Source organism: Leucopleurus acutus, assembly GCF_964270905.1.
Source record: "Leucopleurus acutus genome assembly, chromosome: 14".
NCBI classification, from domain to species: domain Eukaryota; kingdom Metazoa; phylum Chordata; class Mammalia; order Artiodactyla; family Delphinidae; genus Leucopleurus; species Leucopleurus acutus.
Window position 1 is genome coordinate 72,193,809 of NC_139156.1, and position 22,105 is coordinate 72,215,913.

The 22,105-nt window shown below is 41.3% G+C and overlaps 1 protein-coding gene across 1 annotated transcript in view; it reads left to right on the plus strand.

Annotated features, from left to right (window-relative positions):
- Positions 1 to 22,105, plus strand: part of ANK3 (ankyrin 3) — a 333,291-nt gene that overhangs the window by 142,970 nt on the left and 168,216 nt on the right. The window contains exon 8 of the mRNA XM_082855185.1: positions 2,781 to 2,879. Within this exon, the coding sequence (XP_082711311.1) occupies positions 2,781 to 2,879 (99 nt within the window). The remainder of the gene's footprint in view (positions 1 to 2,780; positions 2,880 to 22,105) is intronic.

Here is a 22,105-nt window from a genome sequence, read left to right on the forward strand (position 1 = left end):
CATCTACACATCACCGTAAGATAGAGTCCATGAATATGGAAGAGAGCAAAATTAGAAATAGAGCTCTTTCCTCTCACTAAAATTAGCCTACTTGTGATAAAGGTTAATTAAGTCCTTCTCCACCAGGCAAGAGCACATCTTTAAAGGGAAATAGCATGTCAGCCCTGACTCACGCTGGGGAGTGATGAGGTCTTTGTGTCGTATCCCACTCTGAGCTCGGTAAGCTCTCCTGTTGGACTGTGTTTCCTAAGGACCTAATCTGATGCTGCATCTGCTGTCTCAGGCCTAGAATTCATCCATAGTGCTGCTTGGCTCATTTACATACTTGCACTCAGACAACGGAGACAAGCAAGACCATCAGAAAGATTCTTTCTGCCAGCTTTCATTCATACGCAAAATCATCCACCCCAAAGAGGGCCAAAGCATATACAATGCACAGCCTCTATAGTTTTAATTCCTCTTTTGTCACCTGTTACACACCGTTGAAACCATCAGCCACAAGCTGATAGGTCTAGAGCAGAGATCAACCAACTACTGCCCACAGGCCAAATCCAGCCCACCAGCTGTTTTTGTAAATAAAGTTTTATTGGAACACAGACACTCCCGTTTCTGTGCATGTCACGTGGGGCTGCTTTATCGCTACAAAGGCAGCACTGACAAATTGCAATGAAGATGGTATGGCCTGCAAAGCCAGAAATACTTGATATCTGGCCCTTTGCAGAAAAAGTATGCCTACCACTTGGTCTAGAGCAATGATACTAGCCCTGTCCACTCCCCATCAGCATGACTAAGGCATATCTCTTTTACTCAGATCTCTTTCTCCTTCTTTGACTTAACGAACTAATTATTGTGGAACTGATTTATACTTTAGCACCTAAGAATAATGAGGTAAAGAGTTGTTCACATGGGAGAATGTATAATGACCAAAAGCATTTAACTAGAAAAGCTTATAGAAAATACAAAAGAATGTGTTAAACAGCTCTCCATGAGGGTGCAGCTACACAGTAAATTCCCCAGTTTAATCAATAAATATATGGGCATGGAAAAAAGAAGGTGGAATAGGGCATCTATGGAGACTTTAAAAGAGATTTAAGGGACATTTCAACCTAATGCAAGTTGTGGATATTCTAATCTGAACCACTGTACTGAGAAAATTGGGGATAATGGGAGAATGTAAAAACACTGACAGATCTTGGCTTTTTGAAAGAATTCTTTTTACTTAGATAAAATTAATGATACTGTTATTATTTGTTTACAAATATCCTTATCTGTTAGAGATAATTAAGTTGCAGTAATTGGGGGTGAAATAATAGGATGCCTAGGATTTTCCTTCTCCTCTTAAACTCCTTCAGGCAGAAAAAATAGTAGGGAGTATAGAAGAAATAATATTGGCAAGATTTGACAATTATTGAACCAGAGTGATGAGTACATGAAGCTCATTATGGCTTTCTCTCAAACTTCGTGTCTGTTTGGAAATTTTCATTTGAAAGCGTTTTTTTCAAAAGCGTAAGCTTAAGAGTCATATTTTAATTTGAATCTTGGTTTTGCCTGCTGTTTCTAACCTGTAAGATGGTCATTGTGATTCAGATTGTATGTGACATTGTGAGGATTCTGAAAACTAAGTGAGATAGTAAAGAGTTTAAGGCAGTGCAGCGTAACTCACAGGACGTGCATCAATACCTGGTAGCTATTATATTGTATCTGCCATCACAGGACAAGAATGTAACCCCTTATGAGCCTCGTTAGTTTATCGTGTAATTGACTTCTGTGAACTGCAGACCTTAAACCCATGTTGTTGCTACACAAGAAGAAGGAGCCAAAATAGAGAATGTTTTCACTGTGTGCACATATTTCCTTGACAGTCTGGACATAATCACAGCACCTGTCAGATGAGTGGAGGAAAGGACTGTGGTATCCAGGGGATCTTGATTGGAATGTCACATTGTCCTGACCATATGTCTATTCCTCAACAGTAATTTTTTTTTTTTTTCGGTACGCGGGCCTCTCACTGTTGTGGCCTCTCCCGTTGCGGAGCACAGGCTCCGGACGCGCAGGCTCCGCGGCCATGGCTCACGGGCTCAGCCGCTCCGCGGCATGTGGGATCTTCCCGGACCGGGGCACGATCCCGTGTCCCCTGCATCGGCAGGCGGACTCTCAACCACCGCGCCACCAGGGAAGCCCTCAACAGTAGTTTAAAAAAAAAAAAAAATCAACACAGTCATTTTTCTGTGCAATTGCTAATAAATGCCTGTGAACGCTTTTTAGCCCATCGCGCATGGGAAGCCCTGTGACCGTGTAGGGCACTGACAGACTTCCCAGTTTGAGTTCCTCTTGTCTCTCCTTGACAACTTGTACTCAGATGACCCAGAGCAGGCTCTGAGTAACATGACACTCCTTTCAGTAAGTCTCAGCTGACTAATCAGCCACCGAGTCAACCATTCAGTAGCCAGTGTGCATCACACACAGTGATAGGAAAACATGTTGACTTAAATGTGCAGGATGTTAGAACAAAAGCTATCACCATGTCATCCATCAATAATGTCAATCAAATGAAATAAACTTGGACCCTACGCCACAGAGTGTGTCCCTTAAAATTCATCCCTTTTTGAGGTCTCCTTCTGAGTAAAATTACCATCCGAGATGTTGGGAAGTAGTCTATTCACGATGGATATTTTTTTAAAAAGGTAAGAAAAGTGTGAGGATGTGTTGGGGAAGGTTTAGGAAGCAATGTTTTGGTTAAACTCAGGTAACACTGTACTTTTTTCTCTGTTCTTCCACAGAATGACATCACTCCTTTACATGTTGCATCAAAACGAGGAAACGCCAATATGGTAAAACTATTGCTTGATCGAGGAGCGAAAATTGATGCCAAAACAAGGGTAAGAGTGCAACTTATGTGCCTGCTTACGCTTATTTTCAGGAAGCAGGAATACTTCTCCTAGTACTTTTGTTGCTAGTTCAGCCCTGGCTTTATCTTTATGTCCTTTGTTGTAGTCTCTTTAAAAAATGACTGCTAAGTTGATTCTTCGTACAGTGGAATAATGATCCTTATTTATAAATCTTTAATACACGTTTAAATAGTACCTGGCTTTAATTATAGAAACTGAGACCTATGTCCAGAGTTTTAGTTGAGTTAAATTTTTAAGCAGTTAATCACTACTTGATATTGCAGGCAGGGCTGTTGGGCCAGTTTGATATTAAGACTGAGGGTTATTCTATTTAAAAACAAATCTGTACCCCTTTGCACATTGCTGGTGGGAATGTAAAATTGTGCAGCCACTATGGAAAACAGTAAGGAGGTTCCTCAAAAAAGTAAAAATAGAGCTACTATATGATCCAGCAATTCTACTTTGGGGTATATACCCCCAAAGAATTGAAAGCAGTATCTTGAAGCCATATTTGCACAACCAGGTTCATTGAAGCCTTATTCCCAATAGCCAAGAGGTGGAAGCAACCCACCTATCCATCGACAGATAAATGGATAAAGAAAATGTGCCGTGTACGTACAGTGGAATATCATTCAGCCTTATAAGAAAATCCTGTCACATTCCGCAACATGAATGAGTCTTGAGGACATTAAGCTAAGTGACAGAAGCCAGACACGAAAGAACAAATACTGTATGATCCCACTTACAGGAGGTATCAAGAGTAGACAATCATAGAAACAGAAGTAGAATGGTGGTTGCCTGAGGCTTGGGGGACAGGGAAATGAGGAGTTGTTGTTTAATGGGATAGAGTGTAATATTGCAAGATGAAAGTTCTAGAGATGTTGCACAACAGTGTGAATACAGTTAACACCACTAAACTGTACACTTAAAAGTGGTTAAGAAAGTAAATTTTACAGTGTGTTTTTTCACCACAATTCAAAAAAAAATTTTTTTAAACACAGATCAGTCTAGCCTGGTGTTTGACATGTTGCTTGTTCTGTGTGATGCACTGTGTGGGGAGGGGAAAGAAGTGAAACTTAGAATCAAGTGGGAATCCCAGATGGTGAGCTTAGCTGGTTGACTTAGGTCGGCGATGTAACCTTCTGCGTGTACTTTCTCTATCTGAAAATACAATCAATGGCCACCTTGAAGGGTTGTTGCAGTGATCAAGCTATTGTTTGTAAACTGTGTTGGCGTAAAGTAGACCAGAAATAATCTCAGCCATTACTAGTAGAGGCACACCTCAGATATATTGCAGGCTCAGTTCTAGACCACTGCAATAAAGCGAATATTGAAAGTATGTGAGTCACAGGAATTCTTTTGTTTCCCAGTATATATAAAAGTTATGTTTATACTATAGTCCATTAAGTGTGCAATAGCATTACCTCTTTTAAATGTACATACTTTAAATTTAAAAAATACTTCACTGCTTAAAAATGCTAACCATTATCTGAGCCTTTAGCAAGTCATAATCTTTTTGCAATAGTAACGTAAAAATCACTGACCAGAGATCACCATAACAAAACAATAATGAAAAAGTTTGAAATGTTGCGAGAATTACCAAAATGTGACACAGAGACACAAAGTGAGCAAAGGCTGTTGGAAAAATGGTGCCAATAGTCTTTCCTGATGCAGGGTTGCCACCGATCTTCAATTTGTAAAAAAAAAAAAAGCAGTCTGCAAAGAGCAATAAAGTGAAGAACAATAAAATGAGGTGTGCCTGTGTAACTCAGAGCTCCAATTAACATTAAACTTCTAAGCAGGGGTTTTCTTTTTCAGCATTTCATGCAAGAGCAAAATGTGGTCTCCTAAACATCCTCTTCTCTAAGGGTTTCGGAGAGTTTTCCCTGTCCTGTAGTTGTATCTCCCACAATCCTCTGGTTCCTCTTTCCAAGAATCCTGATCTCCATGTTTCTAAAACCGGCCCAGTCACCTGAACTTGATTCCCGTAGCTCCTGGATTCACTACTTTATTATTCCCTGCATGTATTCCCTCAATCAGTAAATGATTATTGAGTGCCCACTGTGGGCCAGACATAGCTGATTAACAGAGCAAAACAACAAGACACTTCCCCTACCCTCATGAAGCCGATAGGTAGTTTGTCTGCTGTGTGCTGTGACCCAAAGACAGCCCAGCCATGAGTATTTAGCAGGAGACCCGGACTTCTTTTTCTTGGTAACTATTAAACCTGAAAAACATGTATGTAGCGTGAAAGAAACAAGCTTCCTGGAGAGGAGGAATGAAGGAAGTTGAAGGTTGACCCCCTGCAAGACTGTCTGACTGGGGAAGTAAATTGAAGAGAGGTCTCAGTGCATTGTCTTGGTATTATTTGCTAAGAAACCATCACCAGTATGCTAGAACTGTTGTTTTAAATGGCAGGGGTCTTCCACTGAGTACAGGCTGCTTAAAGTAGTTGTAACAATAAAAGTTAGAGAATCGTTGCTTATGCCACTCGGTTACCAATAGAGCTAACGGGTCACTTGTGAATAGGGAGAATTTTTGAGAAGAGCAAAGAGGGGTACTCGAGCCAAGTCAAACAGAGAAGCTTGGGGGGCTGTACCTGGATATCCAGCTGGGGTTTAACTGAGTGTGTGGATTAGAAATGACCTTATTTCTCCCTCTTTTGATACAATCATCAATCACCAGCACAGCAAAATTGCCCGTCAGTCATTTTGCATCGTTTACCAAACACTTACTTGCTGTATTTGGTACAGCATATAGGAGATTCAGGTCCCATCTTAAAGGGGCACATGGTGTCACAGGGGAGGACCAGGGTGAAAACATATAAGCACTTCTGGGTCAAAGCATCAGACCTACGGAATACTGGACATAGGCGAATTCAGTTACACTTAGTTTCTATGCCCTTTTGCCTCCCTGTTCTGAAAGGCTGTCTTATGTTAAACAAGATGTAGACTTCTTTTTACCATCCATTCGGTTTCAACGTGGCGTTACTTTTCTTCTGTGTTATATGAGTGCCATGTGGATGTGAAGGAGCCTTAGAAAACCGAGAACAGAAAAGCCTGTCATTCTTCTATTGTTGTCCTGCATGGGGTGTGGGGTGTCACTCGGGCACAGACTGAATTCCTGGCAGACCCGATGGAAGAAAGCACAGTACATACCCCACATATGTCAGCTATTTTGTGTTCTCCCCATCAGAGCTTCCCTGCTCTCTTGCTGAGTAGTGACTGGCTGTGTGGGTGAAAGGGAGAGAGCCATAAAGTGTCAGAAAGCCCTGGGAACAAGCCTCAAAATGGAAAGCAAATTTTTTTATAAATACAAGTTCTAATGACTCAATCCAGTAGCTCTTTAGAAAATAAATATTGTTATCTACGCATCTACCTCCTGCCAGGTACTTCCTACTTTTGTAGCTACCTTGTTGCATCAACAATCTGACCTGCTGCACACCGATCCCCTTGGGTTTAGGGACAGGAAAACGAATCTGGGTTTCACCTGAGGGGCCAGCACACTCGAAGGGACCTTGTTGGCTTGCTCTGTCCCCTTGCACGCCTTACCGACCTAATAAAGGATTCAGTTTAAAAGCAGATGCTTCTTAGTGCCCTTTCAATCAGCGAAATAAATTTGAATTGTGGTCAGAGTAATTTAAGTGGGATCTGACCAGCTGGAAAAGCAGGATGAGAGTGAATTTTTTTTTTACCCTGATCTCTAGTCTTAAGTGTGACTAGCAAGTGAGATCATGAACTGAGGAAAGTTGATCGTCCTGAGTCTTAGTTTCCATCTCAGTACAGTTAGTGGGTTGTTCCCAGTGATTTCCCAAGCTCTCCCAGCTGCTGGGGCACTGGATGCTGCAACTTTAAGAATAATTAGTTATAGTGAAAGTCAGGATGGTGGTGTATGTTGGGGTGATGTGACCAAGATGGCGAAGTAGGAGACCCCAGCCCCCATCACCCAGGAAGATCAACAATTAGACAGTGGTCCACAATCAAAGAGACCTCAGGAGTCCACTTAAGAAACTCCAGCAACACAGTGGAGCAAAAAACCTGAGAATACTGCACAAAAAGGGAAGGAAGACAAACACATGAAAGAATGCTCACAAACACATGAAAGAATGCTCAACATCATTAATCATTAGAGAAATGCAAATCAAAACTACAATGAGATATCATCTCACACCAGTCAGAATGGCCATCATCAAAAAATCTAGAAACAATAAATGCTGGAGAGGGTGTGGAGAAAAGGGAACACTCTTGCACTGCTGGTGGGAATGTGAATTGGTTCAGCCACTATGGAGAACAGTATGGAGGTTCCTTAAAAAACTACAAATAGAACTACCATATGACCCAGCAATCCCACTACTGGGCATATACCCTGAGAAAACCAAAATTCAAAAAGAGTCATGTACCAAAATGTTCATTGCAGCTCTATTTACAATAGCCCGGAGATGGAAACAACCTAAGTGCCCGTCATCGGATGAATGGATAAAGAAGATGTGGCACATATATACAATGGAATATTACTCAGCCATAAAAAGAAACGAAATTGAGCTATTTGTAATGAGGTGGATAGACCTAGAGTCTGTCATACAGAGTGAAGTAAGTCAGAAAGAAAAAGACAAATACCGTATGCTAACACATATATATGGAATTTAAGGAAAAAAATGTCATGAAGAACCTAGGGGTAAAGCAGGAATAAAGACGCAGACCTTCTAGAGAACGGACTTGAGGTTATGGGGAGGGGGAAGGGTGAGCTGTGACAGGGCGAGAGAGAGTCATGGGCATATACACACTAACAAACGTAGTAAGGTAGATAGCTAGTGGGAAGCAGCCGCATGGCACAGGGATATTGGCTCGGTGCTTTGTGACAGCCTGGAGGGGTGGGATAGGGAGGGTGGGAGGGAGGGAGACGCAACAGGGAAGACATATGGGAACATATGTTTATGTATGACTGATTCAGTTTGTTATAAAGCAGAAACTAACACACCATTGTAAAGCAATTATACCCCAATAAAGATGTTTAAAAAAAAAAAAAAAAGGGAAGGAAGAAGGGCTTCATTTTGCCTGCGTCATCCCATTCCCCAGGCCAGCACTGCTCAGGGCCAAGAGTGAGCCTCCCCAATTAGAAGGAGTTCCCCTCACCAAGAAAGGGACCGTGGGGTGAACCGCCAGCTTCCCCAGCCTTTTGGGGCACTGAGTAAAAGACCCACTTGGGTTTCACCCCACCCAGAGACTGGCAAAGCTGAGATGAATAGAGATGGGGAGAAACAAGGAGAAAGACCAAGGGCTCCCAGCGTCAGCCACGTAGCAGAAATGACTGTGGTTCCCTGTGACGTGCTCTGCAGACCCCAGCACCTTTTGCCACCAAAGTAACTGATGGCCCGCACAGCGGCCACAGAGCCCCTGCAGATGTCACTGGTTTTTGCCCCACAGACACTCACATTCGCAGACACCAGCCACCTGGGCCCCTCCCTGCTCTTTACCTCCCACTGCCCCGCTGGGGCCCAGCATCCCCACCAGCAGCCAGCCCAGGCCTCTGCAGCCGCACAAGTACAAGACGCCAGCCTGGACCCCCGTGGGTGACCCTCACTTCTGTGCATGTGCTTGGGGCGGGCCCCTCCAGCTGTGCCCTTGCACACTGCCGGCCTGACCCTCATCACAGGTTTCTACGGCTGTGAGCACACCCGTGGCAAGACCCTGCAGCCACGGAAGGGCAGGCCAACTACCAAGGCCCTCACAGCTGCTCGTGGACCTGAACTTGGCTCTGGCTCTGGTCACTGGCCTCCACCACTCAGCACGTGTGCAGCTAACCCCCCAGCTGTGCACCTGCATGCTCCCGACCAGACCCTCATGCCTCCGCTGCCATGCACTCCCCTGGGGAGACCCTGAAGCCACAGGAGTGCACACCAATAGCCAGGGCCCCCATGGCTCTTCTGGGCCAGACCTGGCCCTATCTCCTGTTACTGGCCTGCACCACCAGGCTCACCTACAGTGGGCCCCTCCAGCTGTGTACCTGCATGCCTCCAGCCTGACTCCCGATACCAGCCTCCACTGCAGTGCACCCATGGTGTGATCTTGCAGCCACAGTAATGAATGCTGACAGCCAAGGGCCCCCACGGCTGCCAGTGGGCCTGCGGTTAGCCCAGACCCTCGCAGCTGGTGCTCGCCCCCATCTCTATGTGTGTGTCTTAAACGAGCACTTGGCACTACATAGGCACCTGCAGTTGGCCCCTGCAACCGAGTCTGTACACACCACCAATTCCAGCCACCACCAGTGCCTGCCCAAATCCCAAGCCACTGGACCTGTGGTGCCACTGAGGTCTCCAACAGCCCTTGCAGTCACTATGGTCAATGCTGTGGACCCCAGTGGCCTGAGCGGATGAGACATCACCCCCACCGCCCAATCCTGCATTTGGCACCCTGCACCAGTAGACCCAAGGTCAGAGCATGCTCCCACCTGCAGGTGAAGGTCTTTCCATACCAAAGTCAACCCATGAAGTCTGGAAGAGGCGACTGCTTCTTTAAATGCACAGCATCTGTGCAAGGCTGCAAGGATCATAAAGGATCAGGGGAACATGACACCGCCAAAGGAACACAGTAAGCTTTCAGCAACCGAGAGAAATGGAGAAATGGAGATATAAGGATTGCCTAACAAAGGATTCAAAATAACTGTTCTTAAGATGCTCAGAGAACTGCAAGAAAACACAGGTAAACAGTTCAACAAAATCGGGAAAAATACAAGAACAAAATGAGAAGTTCGATACAGAGATAGAAAACATAAAAAAACAACCAAACAGAAATTTTGGAGCTAGAGATTATAGTGACTGAAATGAAGAATTCAGTAGAGAGCTTCAACAACAGACTGGACCAAGTAGAAGAAAGAACATCTGAACCTATCCAATCAGAAGAACAAAAGAAAAAAGGAATAAAAAGGAATGAAGAAGGGACTTCCCTGGTGGGCCAGTGGGTAAGACTCCGCACTCCCAATGCAGGGGGCCTGGGTTCGAACCCTGTTTGGAGAACTAGGCCCTGCATGCCACAACTAAGAGTTTGCATGCTACAACTAAAGAGTCTGCATGCCACAACTAAAGATCCCACATGCTGCAATGAAGATCCCGCATGCCACAACTAAGACCTGGCGCAGCCGAAATAAATAAATAAATATTTTTTTAAAAAAGGAATGAAGAAAACCTACAGGACTTACAGGATACTATTAAGTGAAAACAATCTACCCATCAGGAGAGTCCCAGAAGAAGAGAGAGAATCACTGATGACTTAATCAGTAAATTAGATTGATGACACCACCCTCAAATCTGGGAAGTTATTGGGAGTCAGCAGGGGAGGAGACTAGACAAAGAAGGTGGTGCCCCTGAAATATAGGAATTGGAGGGGTTTTTTAAATTATTAAAACACCCACTGGTTTTATGGGGGAAAAAAACCCACTACAGCTTTATTGATTAACTGATAAAGCTTCAATATAGCATTTGCATTTCCAAAAGGTATTTTGGAACATTTCAATAAAGGTCAGCAATCCCACTTTGGGGTATATATCCAAAGGAAATGAAATCACTATCTTGAAGAGATACCTGCACTCCCATGTTCATTGCAACATTATTCACAATTGCCTAGACATGGAAACAACCTAAGTATCCATCCATGACATCAGTGGTCAATATATATGGAATGTTACTCAACCATAAAAATAAAAGGAAATCCAGCCTGCCATTTGCAACCACATGGATGGGCCTTGAGAGCGTTATGCTGAGTGAAATAAGTCAGACAGAGAAGGACAACTACTATGTGATATCACTTAGATGTGGAATCTGAAACCATGAAACTCATAGAACAGAGAATGGAATGGTTGCCAGGGGCTGAGAGATGGGGGAAATAGGGAAATGTTGGTCAGACGATACAGAATATCAGTTATAAGATGAATAGGTTCAAGGATCTAAGGTACATCATGGTGACTGTAGTTAACACTACTGTATTGTACCCTTAATGATACTGTATTGTACACTCGAACGTTGCTGTGAGAGCAGAGCTTTCATATTTTCACCATAACAACATAATTTATGAGGCAATAGTGGTGGCAAATGTGCCAAGATATATACGCATGTCAAGGCAAATGCTTCAATCTGGTCTATATGCAGCATCCTAATTTGTTTCTTTATAGAAATGCTTTGATAAGAATGACTACTTACGGTAGCCGCTATTTCTTCCAATTTAACTCTCTCTCTGCAAAGCTAGCATGTGTATTTGTATCCTTTTTGAAGGAAGATACTTTGCAATGGGTGGTCTCTTGTCGTTTTTATTCTCCTTTATTGATTATTTGCATCAATTCACAGCCAAATCAGAGGCTCAGTATGGACCCTAAATTAGAACCAGGTTAAGACTTTGTGACAACTTCTGAGTTCTCCATCTCCTTTCACTGACTCTTCTCCATCCAATAATAAAGGCAGCTGTGCTTTTATTTAGTGCTTCAGAGAACATTCGGGAGTTCCAGGTAGAGTTCCTAATAATACTACTCTGATTCCCAGAATGCTGCTCTAACCATTCCTCTTCCAACTTCCAGCCTTTCTAGCAAGGTGCCGCTGCCCACATCCCCATAGAATCCCATTACTACAATATTACATCCAAAGCTACACCCTGACACCCAGCAGCACACGTCCATCTTAATATCTCTAGCACTTAGCACACTTCCTGGCACATACTAGATGTTTAATACATATTTGCTGAGTATATAAATAAGACACACTTCTTAATGTTACATTTGCCAAAAGGTCTTACTTTATTTGACTTTATATTGGTCCTGCGATAATGTAATTTTGCTCCCTGAAGTTAATGGCATCCAATGGTTTTATAAGAATAAAGGTATGTGTGCATAGGTAGATAAAGTGTTTTCAGAGTATCCCAAATCTGTCAGTTGTTAAATTTTTACTGTTCTGGGAAGGTGTCAGGAGTCACTTAGATGTCCTGTAGTTTTAGCTTATCTTTTCCCAGAAGTGCAACTGGTTATATTTCTCAGGTTAAATATGAAGGAAAAATAAATATTGGTATTGAGTTTTGCTTTTATTGTATTTGCAGAGTGTGATTGCCTTGGTTAAAAATAAATCCTTGAAGAAAATATTAAATATTTCATAGTCATAAAATAATCTCTGTCAAAGAGAAAATTCTAATACAATACTTGCTCCTTGAGTTCTAACATAGACATGTTGACAAGAACATTTGAAATAATGCAGAAGACTCTGGGTTTCTACATTAGTCAAGACTAATTTGAAAATATTTCTTTATGTCATTCAAAAATATATTCATTTTTAATTTTTATATCATAAATATTAAAAGTGAATTGAAAGTATTTCTTTGGATTCACAGAAGGACAAGGGCACCCTCCCCAAATTGTGCTGTAAAACTTAAATTGCTCTAAGAAAAATAAAGTCTTAATAAAAAAATAAAGAACGAACAAGTAATCATGAAATTCTCTTAGCTTCCAAACATGAAAATCTCTTTGAAGGAAAGAATGTTTTTGAGAGTTGCAAAGAGTTCTGAGAACATGACAGAGGCATCTTTTTTCTTCCCTTTCTGTCTTTCCTAATGATTTTACACCATGTTGGAACCCTCATTTGCCTTACCAAATTAGAGACCTGAAAGAATTGGGTAACTTCCGTGTGCCACTGAAGCCTGGCTCTCTTGAAGAATCTACAAAGCAGCCTCAGGACAGTTATTATTTTATTTTATTTTATTTTATTTTATTTTATTAATTTATTTAATTTATTAATTTATTTATTTTTGGCTGCGTTGGGTCTTTGTTGCTGCGCGCGGGCTTTCTCTAGTTGCGGCGAGCGGGAGCCACTCTTCGTTGTGGTGCGAGGGCTTCTCATTGCGGTGGCTTCCCCTGTTGCGGAGCACGGGCTCTAGGCATGCGGGCTTCAGTAGTTGTGGCACACGGGCTCAGTAATTGTGGCTCACAGGCTCTAGAGCACAGGCTCAGCAGTTGTGGCACACGGGTTTAGTTGCTCTGCAGCATGTGGGATCTTCCCGGGCCAGGGCTCCAACCCATGTCCTCTGCATTGGCAGGCGGATTCTTAACCACTGCGCCACCAGGGAAGCCCAGGACAGTTATTATTTTAGTTAACTGCTATATGGTTCCGAGTGCTGGTGCTCAGAAAGTAATCTACTATTTCTCCTGTTTTCCCTGGATGTATGTTGGTAACGTTCACATCCTATTTCTTTTAAACAACTCTATATCTATTAGGCACACAAGCACTCTACGTTATCCACTATAAACGTCTTCCGGTTACCTTCCTTCCTTAATGGAGAGATACAATAAATGTCATGATTGGGGTTTTTTAAAATTGGGAATCTTAATTTGACTTGTTTTTTTCCCCATGTAACATCTTCTAAGAACTTTATAAAAAGCAACTTTACATATTTAAAATTATATTTTATAATCAGTTATTCAGTTTCTGTTTACTGAAAATTCAAGAATTCTCTCATCTATGTAGAAGGAATACTCCTAAAGTAGTGTATGATCAAAACAAAAACAAACTCTGATAGTATAGTGTGTAGAAGGCACATATTCATGTTTTTCCTCAAATGCAAAGTTCTGACTTTAAATAATGATAGTTTGTATTCAACTGAGCCTCATGCTGATAAAAATCATAAACTCTGGAAAAATATTTATTGATTTATTTATTTTTTTAATTTTTGGCTGCATTGGGTCTTTGTTGCTGTGCGTGGGCTTTCCAGTTGTGGCGAGCAGGGGCTACTCTTCATTGCGGTGCACGGGCTTCTCATTGCAGTGGCTTCTCTTGTTGCAGAGCATGGGCTCTAGGTGTGTGGGCTTCAGTAGTTGCGGTGTGTGGGCTCAGTAGTTGTGGCTCATGGGCTCTAGAGCAAAACTCAGTAGTTGTAGCACATGGGCTTAGTTGCTCCGAGGCATGTGGGATCTTCCTGGACCAGGGATCGAACCCGCATCCCCTGCATTGGCAGGCAGGTTCGTTTTATTTTTTTAATAACATCTTTATTGAAGTATAATTGCTTTACAATGATGTGTTAGTTTCTGCTTTATAACAAAGTGAATCAGCTATACATATACATATACCCCCATATGTCCTCCCTCTTGCGTCTCCCTTCCATCCTCCCTATCCCACCCCTCTAGGTGGTCACAAAGCACCGAGCTGGTCTCCCTGTGTTATGCAGATGATTCCCACTAGCTATCTGTTTTACACTTGGTATTGTATGTATGTCCATGCCACTCTCTCACTTTGTCCCAGCTTACACTTCCCCCTCCCTGTGTCCTCAAGTCCATTCTCTACATCTGCGTCTTTATTCCTGTCCTGCCCCTAGGTTCTTCTTAACCTTTTTTTTTTTTTTTTTTTTAGATTCCATATATATGTGTTAGCATACGGTATTTGTTTTTCTCTTTGTGACTTACTTCACTCTGTGTGACAGACTCTAGATCCATCCACCTCACTACAAATAACTCTATTTCATTTCTTTTTATGGCTGAGTAATATTCCACTGTATATATGTGCCACATCTTCTTTATCCATTCATCTGTCGATGGACACTTAGGTTGCTTCTATGTCCTGGCTATTGTAAATAGAGCTGCAGTGAACATTGTGGTACGTGACTCTTTTTGAATTATGGTTTTCTCAGGGTATAGGCCCAGTAGTGGGATTGCTAGGTCATGTGGTAGTTCTATTTTTAGTTTTTTAAGGAACCTCCATCCTGTTCTCCGTAGTGGCTGTATCAATTTACATTCCCACCAACAGTGCAAGAGGGTTTCCTTTTCTCCACACCCTCTCCAGCATTTATTGTTTCTAGATTTTTTGATGATGGCCATTCTGACTGGTGTAAGGTGATACCTCACTGTAGTTTTGATTTGCATTTCTCTGATGATTAGTGATGTTGAGCATCCTTTCATGTGCTTCCTGGCCTACTGTACGTCTTCTTTGGAGAAATGTCTATTTAGGTCTTCTGTCCATTTTTGAATTGGGTTATTTGTTTTTTTTGATATTGAGCTGCATGAGCTGCTTATAAACTTTGGAGATTAATCCTTTGTCAGTTGCTTCGTTTGCAAATATTTTCTCCCATTCTGAGGGTTGCGTTTTTTTCTTGTTTATGGTTTCCTTTGCTGTGCAAAAGCGTTTAAGTTTCATTAGGTCCCATTTGTTTATTTTTGTTTCTATTTCCATTTCTCTAGGAGGTGGGTCAAAAGGGATCTTGCTGTGATTTATGTCATAGAATGTTCTGCCTATGTATTCCTCTAAGAGTTTTATAGTGTCTGGCCTTACATTTAGGTCTTTAATCCATTTTGAGTTTACTTTTGTGTATGGTGTTAGGGAGTGTTCTAATTTCACTCTTTTACATGTAGCTGTCCAGTTTTCCCAGCACCACTTATGGAAGAGGCTGTCTTTTCTCCATTGTATATGCTTGCCTCCGTTATCAAAAATAAGGTGACCATATGTGCGTGGGTTTATCTGTGGGCTTTCTATCCTGTTGGCATTGATCTATATTTCTGTTTTTGTGCCAGTACCATACTATCTTGATTACTGTAGCTTTGTAGTATTGTCTGAAGTCCGGGAGCCTGATTCCTCCAGCTCCGTTTTTGTTTCTCAAGATTGCTTTGGCTACTCGGCGTCTTTTGTGTTTCCATACAAATTGTGAAATTTTTTGTTCTAGTTCTGTGAAAAATGTCATTGGTAGTTTGACAGGTATTGTATTGAATCTGTAGATTGACAGGCAGATTCTTAACCACTGCGCCACCAGGGAAGTCCCTGGAAAAATATTTTTAAGAAACATGTTTGGAGGGCTTCCCTGGTGGCGCAGTGGTTAAGAATCCACCTGCCAATGCAGGGGACACAGGTTCGAGCCCTGGTCCGGGAAAATCCCACATGCCGCAGAGCAACTAAGCCCGTGCGCCGCAACTACTGAAGCCCGCGCACCTAGAGCCTGTGCTCCGCAACAAGAGAAGCCACCGCAGTGAGAAGCCCACACATCAGAACAAAGAGTAGCCCCCGCTCGCCACAACTAGAGAAAGCCCGCACTCAGCAACGAAGACCCAACGCAGACAAAAACAAATAAATAAATAAATTTATCAAAAAATAATAAAAATAAAAGAAACATGTTTGGAGACATTGAAAAGCATCGACAGCAGGAATAAATTGGAGTGAATTCAACTTTTGAAAGAACTAAATAACACAGGAGGAGATCTGTATTTACACGGCAGCCCTCACTAGTCAGTACAGCGTACTGTTACAGCTCATGGAGAAAGTCAGTTTTGTTGTCTTGAGGACAGAGGATCAAGTTTGGGGCTATAAGAGTGTCTGGACATTTAGTGGGGAAATCCCTGAAAGAAGGAAACCACAAAGGAGGGGAATCAACATGTAACTCTCCACAATCCTTGGTTGACCCCTGAACTATGCATGTGCAGGGTAAAACTCCAAGGTGGTCAGAGGAAAATAACAGCTAAAAGACTGAAACCTTCAAAGAAACTTCAGCAGCTACCTGCTACACAGGAGACAGAATTACCACATCAGAGAGGCTTGCTAAACATCTTTGGCCCAGGACTAAAGGAATCACTCTGGGAATAAGGACAAAACTGAAATAGACCTAGTGTTGAAAGCCAAAATGCAAGTCACCACAAGTTCCAGAGTTGCTATAACATACAATTCACAATACCCAGTCTATAATTTTAAAATTATTATAGGGCTTCCCTGGTGGTGCAGTGGTTGAGAGTCCGCCTGCCGCTGCAGGGGACATGGGTTCGTGCTCCAGTCTGGGAAGATCCCACATGCCACAGAGTGGCTGGGCCTGTGAGCCATGGCCGCTGAGCCTGCGCGTCCGGAGCCTGTGCTCTGCAATGGGAGAGGCCCGTGTACCACAAAAAAAAAAAAAAAATTATTAAACATGTTAAATAATCTGAAGGAAAAAGATATAATGGGTGAAGAAAAGAAGAATTTCAGGAGAAATAAGGAAACCTTTAAAAAATTTTAAGAAGAATCAGAAATCCTACAATAGAAAAACACAATATCTGAATTTTAAGTCATCGGATGAGATAAACAGCTGATTGAGTATAAAGAAAGAAAGAGTTGGTGAATTTGAAGACAAGTCATAAAAATCATCCAAACTGAAGAAGAGAAAGCAAAAAGATTAAACATCAAATTAACACCATATCAACAATCTGTGGAATAATAGCAAGCCAACTAAATACATACAATAGAGTCTAAGAGGTAGAGGAAAAAGAGAACGGGGTAGGAAAAAAAAAAAAATATATATATATATATATATATCTATCTCCAAATTAAATCATAAACTGCAAACCCAGGAAACTTAGCAAACCAAGGAGGATAAATCCAAAGAAAACCACACAGAGGCACATCATACTGAAACTGCTGGATGTCAAAAATAGGAAATTTTTTAAGCAGCCAGAGGAAAAGATGCATTATAAGTGGAAAAACAATGATGAGGATGTTATCTGACTCCTTATCAGAAACACTGGGGGTCAGAAGACAGTGAAATATCTTTAAGGTGCTGAATAAAAAATATCTGTTAACCTAGAATTTATATCCAGTACAAGTATATTTCCATAATAAAAATAAAATAAAGACAGTTTCAGGTAAACAAAAGCTGAGATAACTTGTTACCATCAAACCCATACTAAAAGAAATACTAAAGGAAGTTCTTCATTCTGAAGGGAAATGATACTAGGTGGAAATGTGGATCTAAATAAAGTAGAGATGAGTTAGAAGTCATAAACAGATTAAGAATTCTTTTCTTAAATTTTTAAAAAGTTGATTGTTTAAGTAATAGCTGTTATGAGGTTTATAATCCGTGTAAAAGTTAAATATATCTTTATAGCACAAAAGATGAAACTACTAATGTAAATGGAATTATTGCAGAATTCTCATGCATGAGAATAATATTGGTTCAATACATAATATATAAATACTGTAACTATATAATTAATAATATTATTTAGACTGTGATAAGTTAAGGATACATTTTTTTTAATATAAATTTATTTATTTATTTTTGGCTGCGTTGGGTCTTCTTTGCTGCTCGTGGGCTTTCTCTAGTTGCGGCGAGCGGGGGGGCTACTCTTTGCCGCAGTGTGTGGGCTTCTCATGGTGGTAGCTTCTCTTGTTGGGGAGCACGGGCTGTAGGTGCACGGGCTTCAGTAGTTGTGGCTCGCAGGCTCTAGAGTGCAGGCTCAGTAGTTGTGGCACACGGGCTTAGTTGCTCCGTGGCATGTGGGATCTTCCCAGACCAGGGCTCGAACCCGGGTCCCCTGTATTGGCAGGCAGATTCTTAACCAGTGTGCCACCAGGGAAGTCCAAGGATACATATTTTAATCTCTAGAACCACCACTAGAGAAAAAAAGGAAAGAAAAGAAAAAAGAGTTTAGTTAAAAAGCCAAAGGAAGAGATAGTCAATGATATATATGATGAATCAATCACTAGAATACTAAATAATACTCAGTTAACCCAAAAGAAGATAAGAAAGAAGGATCAAAAAACACAAAGAGGGGTCTTCCCTGGTGGCACAGTGGTTGAGAGTCTGCCTGCCGATGCAGGGGGCATGGGTTCGTGCCCCGGTCCGGGAGGATCCCACATGCTGCGGAGCGGCTGGGCCCATGAGCCATGGCCGCTGAGCCTGCGCGTCCGGAGCCTGTGCTCCGCAACGGGAGAGGCCACAACAGTGAGAGGCCCGCGTACAGCAAAAAAAAAAAAAAAAAAAAAAAAAACCACAAAGAGCAGACTGGAGAAATACACAACAAATAGTATACAGGTGTGTTCTAGGCTCAGAGAGAAATCTCTAGTTTTCCAAGGAGAAAGAACAACAGAAGGATTTTACCTTATTTTAGTTTAACTCAAAACATGTAGAATGTATGGCATGACAGCAAGGAAGAGCATTAGAAAGAGATTTTTTTCTCTCCTATGTATAAACAGCAGAAATGAATTCTTGATCTTAAAAGGAGATTGCTTGGTAGAGTAGAAGAAATCCAGTCCCTCTGACAGAGGCAACCCTGAGTGTCAGTTCTAATGCGAACCATTAACTTGCCTGTGACCTTGGGTAGTTACGTTAATCCTGTGGAGCAGCTGTCTCATCTATAAATGGAACTTCTGATGCCTTTCTCATGAGTTGTTATAAAAATTCACTAAGATCACAAATATAAAGTGCCTGTGACAGCAGAGGGGTTTCAAAATGTTATTTCACTTTCTGTCAGGCCAAATCTACAATTACCGAACATGCACAAAATGGGGACGCAGAATTTTTAGAGAAAAATGCAGATATGAGAATAACTTTGCTATTGAACGTAATTGGTGCCTTTTAATTGATCTCTGGCTATCATTATAACTGTCGTCTTGTGAGCACTACCTGCCTTCTCTTTCATTGTTTTCAATCTTCAGTTAAATATCACATCCTGTTTTATATCCATGATATAGAAAAAAGTATATATCCACAGAGTTCTCTCTGCTTGATTTCCTTTTCCTTCTATTGAGTATGTTTTTGGCTTAAAAGGAAGAATAGAAAGAAATCTAGAGGATAGTAAGCAAAATAAACTATGTTTCTTTCTGAAAGTATTTCCTAAGTCATGAATTTGTGTCACTTCAGTATTGGCTTCGGGCAAATTCAACCTGTTAAGGACGTATTCTGGGTTCATTCTTCCTAAGTATGATGGTTTAATGTCCCGCTCCATGCTTTTCAGAAAAACCAGGCTCGAAAGAAAATCTTTTTGACCTTCGAGTGTGCAGGATTTTGCTCTTTGTGCAAAAGAGCCTTTTTTCCAGCCAATAAAGTGCAGTTCCCCACCTCACTAATAAGATTACTGTCACTGAAATGAAATATGAGATCTAGACTCACCGGTTTGTGTTGCTTCAGAATTCTGCCCAAGGGAATACTTGTTCATTATGTTAGCGCTTTAGAAATCAGGGGAATTGGAAAAAAAAAAAAAAAAATCACTAACCCCATGCAGTTTCATTTCCTTCCCATAATGTTACTATGGCAACTCCACATCCTCTCTCCTTCTCTCCTGTCCAACTGCATATGCTGCCTTTCTTGAGGCAGCCTCCCTAGAGCCTCAAGAATTGCCTTTGTCAAGCATTTTTCAACTGGAGGTCAAAGCTATATACTGTCCTATATGTTTGAAGAACTGCTTTTTAGCCTAGGACCCATTCAAAGTGACACTGTACATTAATTGTAAATTTCCAGGAATTGGGAGCAGGTAAGAATCCTTATTTTGTATTGGAAAAAGCATTCCTCTAATTTTAAGGAAAGGAGTTCTCTGCTATGTAAACCAGTTCACTACTGTTGCAAAACGCAATATCCACAATAGCTTTTTTAAGCTTACAATGTTCTGAATTACAAAGAGGAAAAAATCTTAGAGCAAGTATTCTCATATTTCTCTTACTTTCGTATTCTTTTTTTTATTGAAGTATAGTTGATTTCAGTGTTGTGTTAATTTCTGCTCTACAGCCAAGTGATTCAGTTTATATATAATATATATATTCTATATATATATTCTTTTTCACATTCTTTTCCATTATGGTTTATCACAGGATATTGAATATTGTTCCCTGTGCTATACAGTAGGGCTTTGTTGTTTATTCATTCTATATATGATAGTTTGCAGCTGCTAATCTCAAACCCCCACTCCATCCCTCCCCCACCCCTCCTCGCCCTTGGCAACCCCAAGTCTGTTCTCTATGTCTGTGAGTCTCTTTCTATCTCGTAGATAAGTTCCTTTGTATTGTATTTTAGATTCCACATATAAGTGATATCATATGGTATTTGTCTTTCTCTTTCTGACTTACTTCACTTAGAATGATAGTCTCGAGTTCCATGCATGTTGCTGCAAATGGCATTATGTCGTTCTTTTTTTATTGTCTTACTTTCTTATTCTTAATGCTAAGAAGACTGAGGCATATTCTTCAGTGTAATTCCAATTTATAGGTCACTTATCTATTGAACATTTTATTTTTCTGGCACAATAAGGTATTATAATAGCACTTCTGACACACAAAATCAGTCTAGTCTTAAACATAAAGGATAAGAAGGAAAGGAATTATTAAGCAACTAACTAGAAAACGTTTTTAGAAGACTAGCCCCAAAAGCCATTCATTTGCCCACTCATTCATTCATTCACTCAGTCATTTTTAGTAAGCAGCTTTCACCAACATGATACTGAGTTACCGTATCTGTGAGATTCAAGTACCCCTTTTAAGCTAGTCACTTTGTCGTCAGAAACAGACTCATTGGAATGATAATTCAAGCTCACAAAGACTAAAATACCAAGTAAAAAGTCTTAGGTTCCCCCAAAGAGGTTCAGATAAAATATGAGGGGAATCCTGATGGTAGAATGGGTATGTCTAGCTTTGGGAAAGTCTTCAAAGAAGAACTGTACTTTAAACGATAAGGATTTGGATCTTGGCAAAAGTAGAAAGGGAACTTCAAGGTACATGAAGTAGTGTGTGCAAAGCAGAGAAAGTAGAATATGAGAGGCTTTCTCCAAGAACTGCGAAGAGTTTAACTGAGGTAGAAGAGAAGGGAATTAGGGGAGAGTCAAGTGTAGCAGCGACTGACTGGAAGGCTTTGAATGCTAACCTGAGGAATTCAGACTTGACTGAGGAATGATGACAGTTATGAAAGATCTTGTTGAACACGGGGGTATCATGATCAGAACAGTCCATCAGGAACATGAACGGTAAGCCACACCTATTTCAAAGCCAAAGAAATTAGTTCGAAATTTAAATGTTTACTTCCCCCTCACCCACAAAATCGGTACTAAGTAATGTCAATGCCTGCTTTTTTTTTTTTAACTGAACTGTGAATCACTACATGGCAGGTCCTTTTCCAGCTCCCTGTGGTTTAGCTGGTTGTGTCGGTCTTCGTGACTGTAGAAACTGTGGTGCTAATTAAAGATCTTACATTAACTCTAGGCACCAGTTTTCCACTGACCTGTGACTGTCCCAGCAGCCAGGCTGGCACTGTCTGTGCAACCAGATAGTCGTGACATCTCGTAGAGCTTCCTGCTGGAAGGGCTCTCTCCTGCCAGGCTTCTGGCTATTTGGAGAGCCACGCACCTTTGAAAAGTTTCAAAGCAAATTTGCAGAAGATCCAAAGGAGTCAGCCATTTGCAATCAGTGTTTAAAACACTGCAAGTAAAACTCCAATGGAAAGAGCTATGCTTCAGGGAGTTCTTCGCAGTTGAGCAAGGATGAG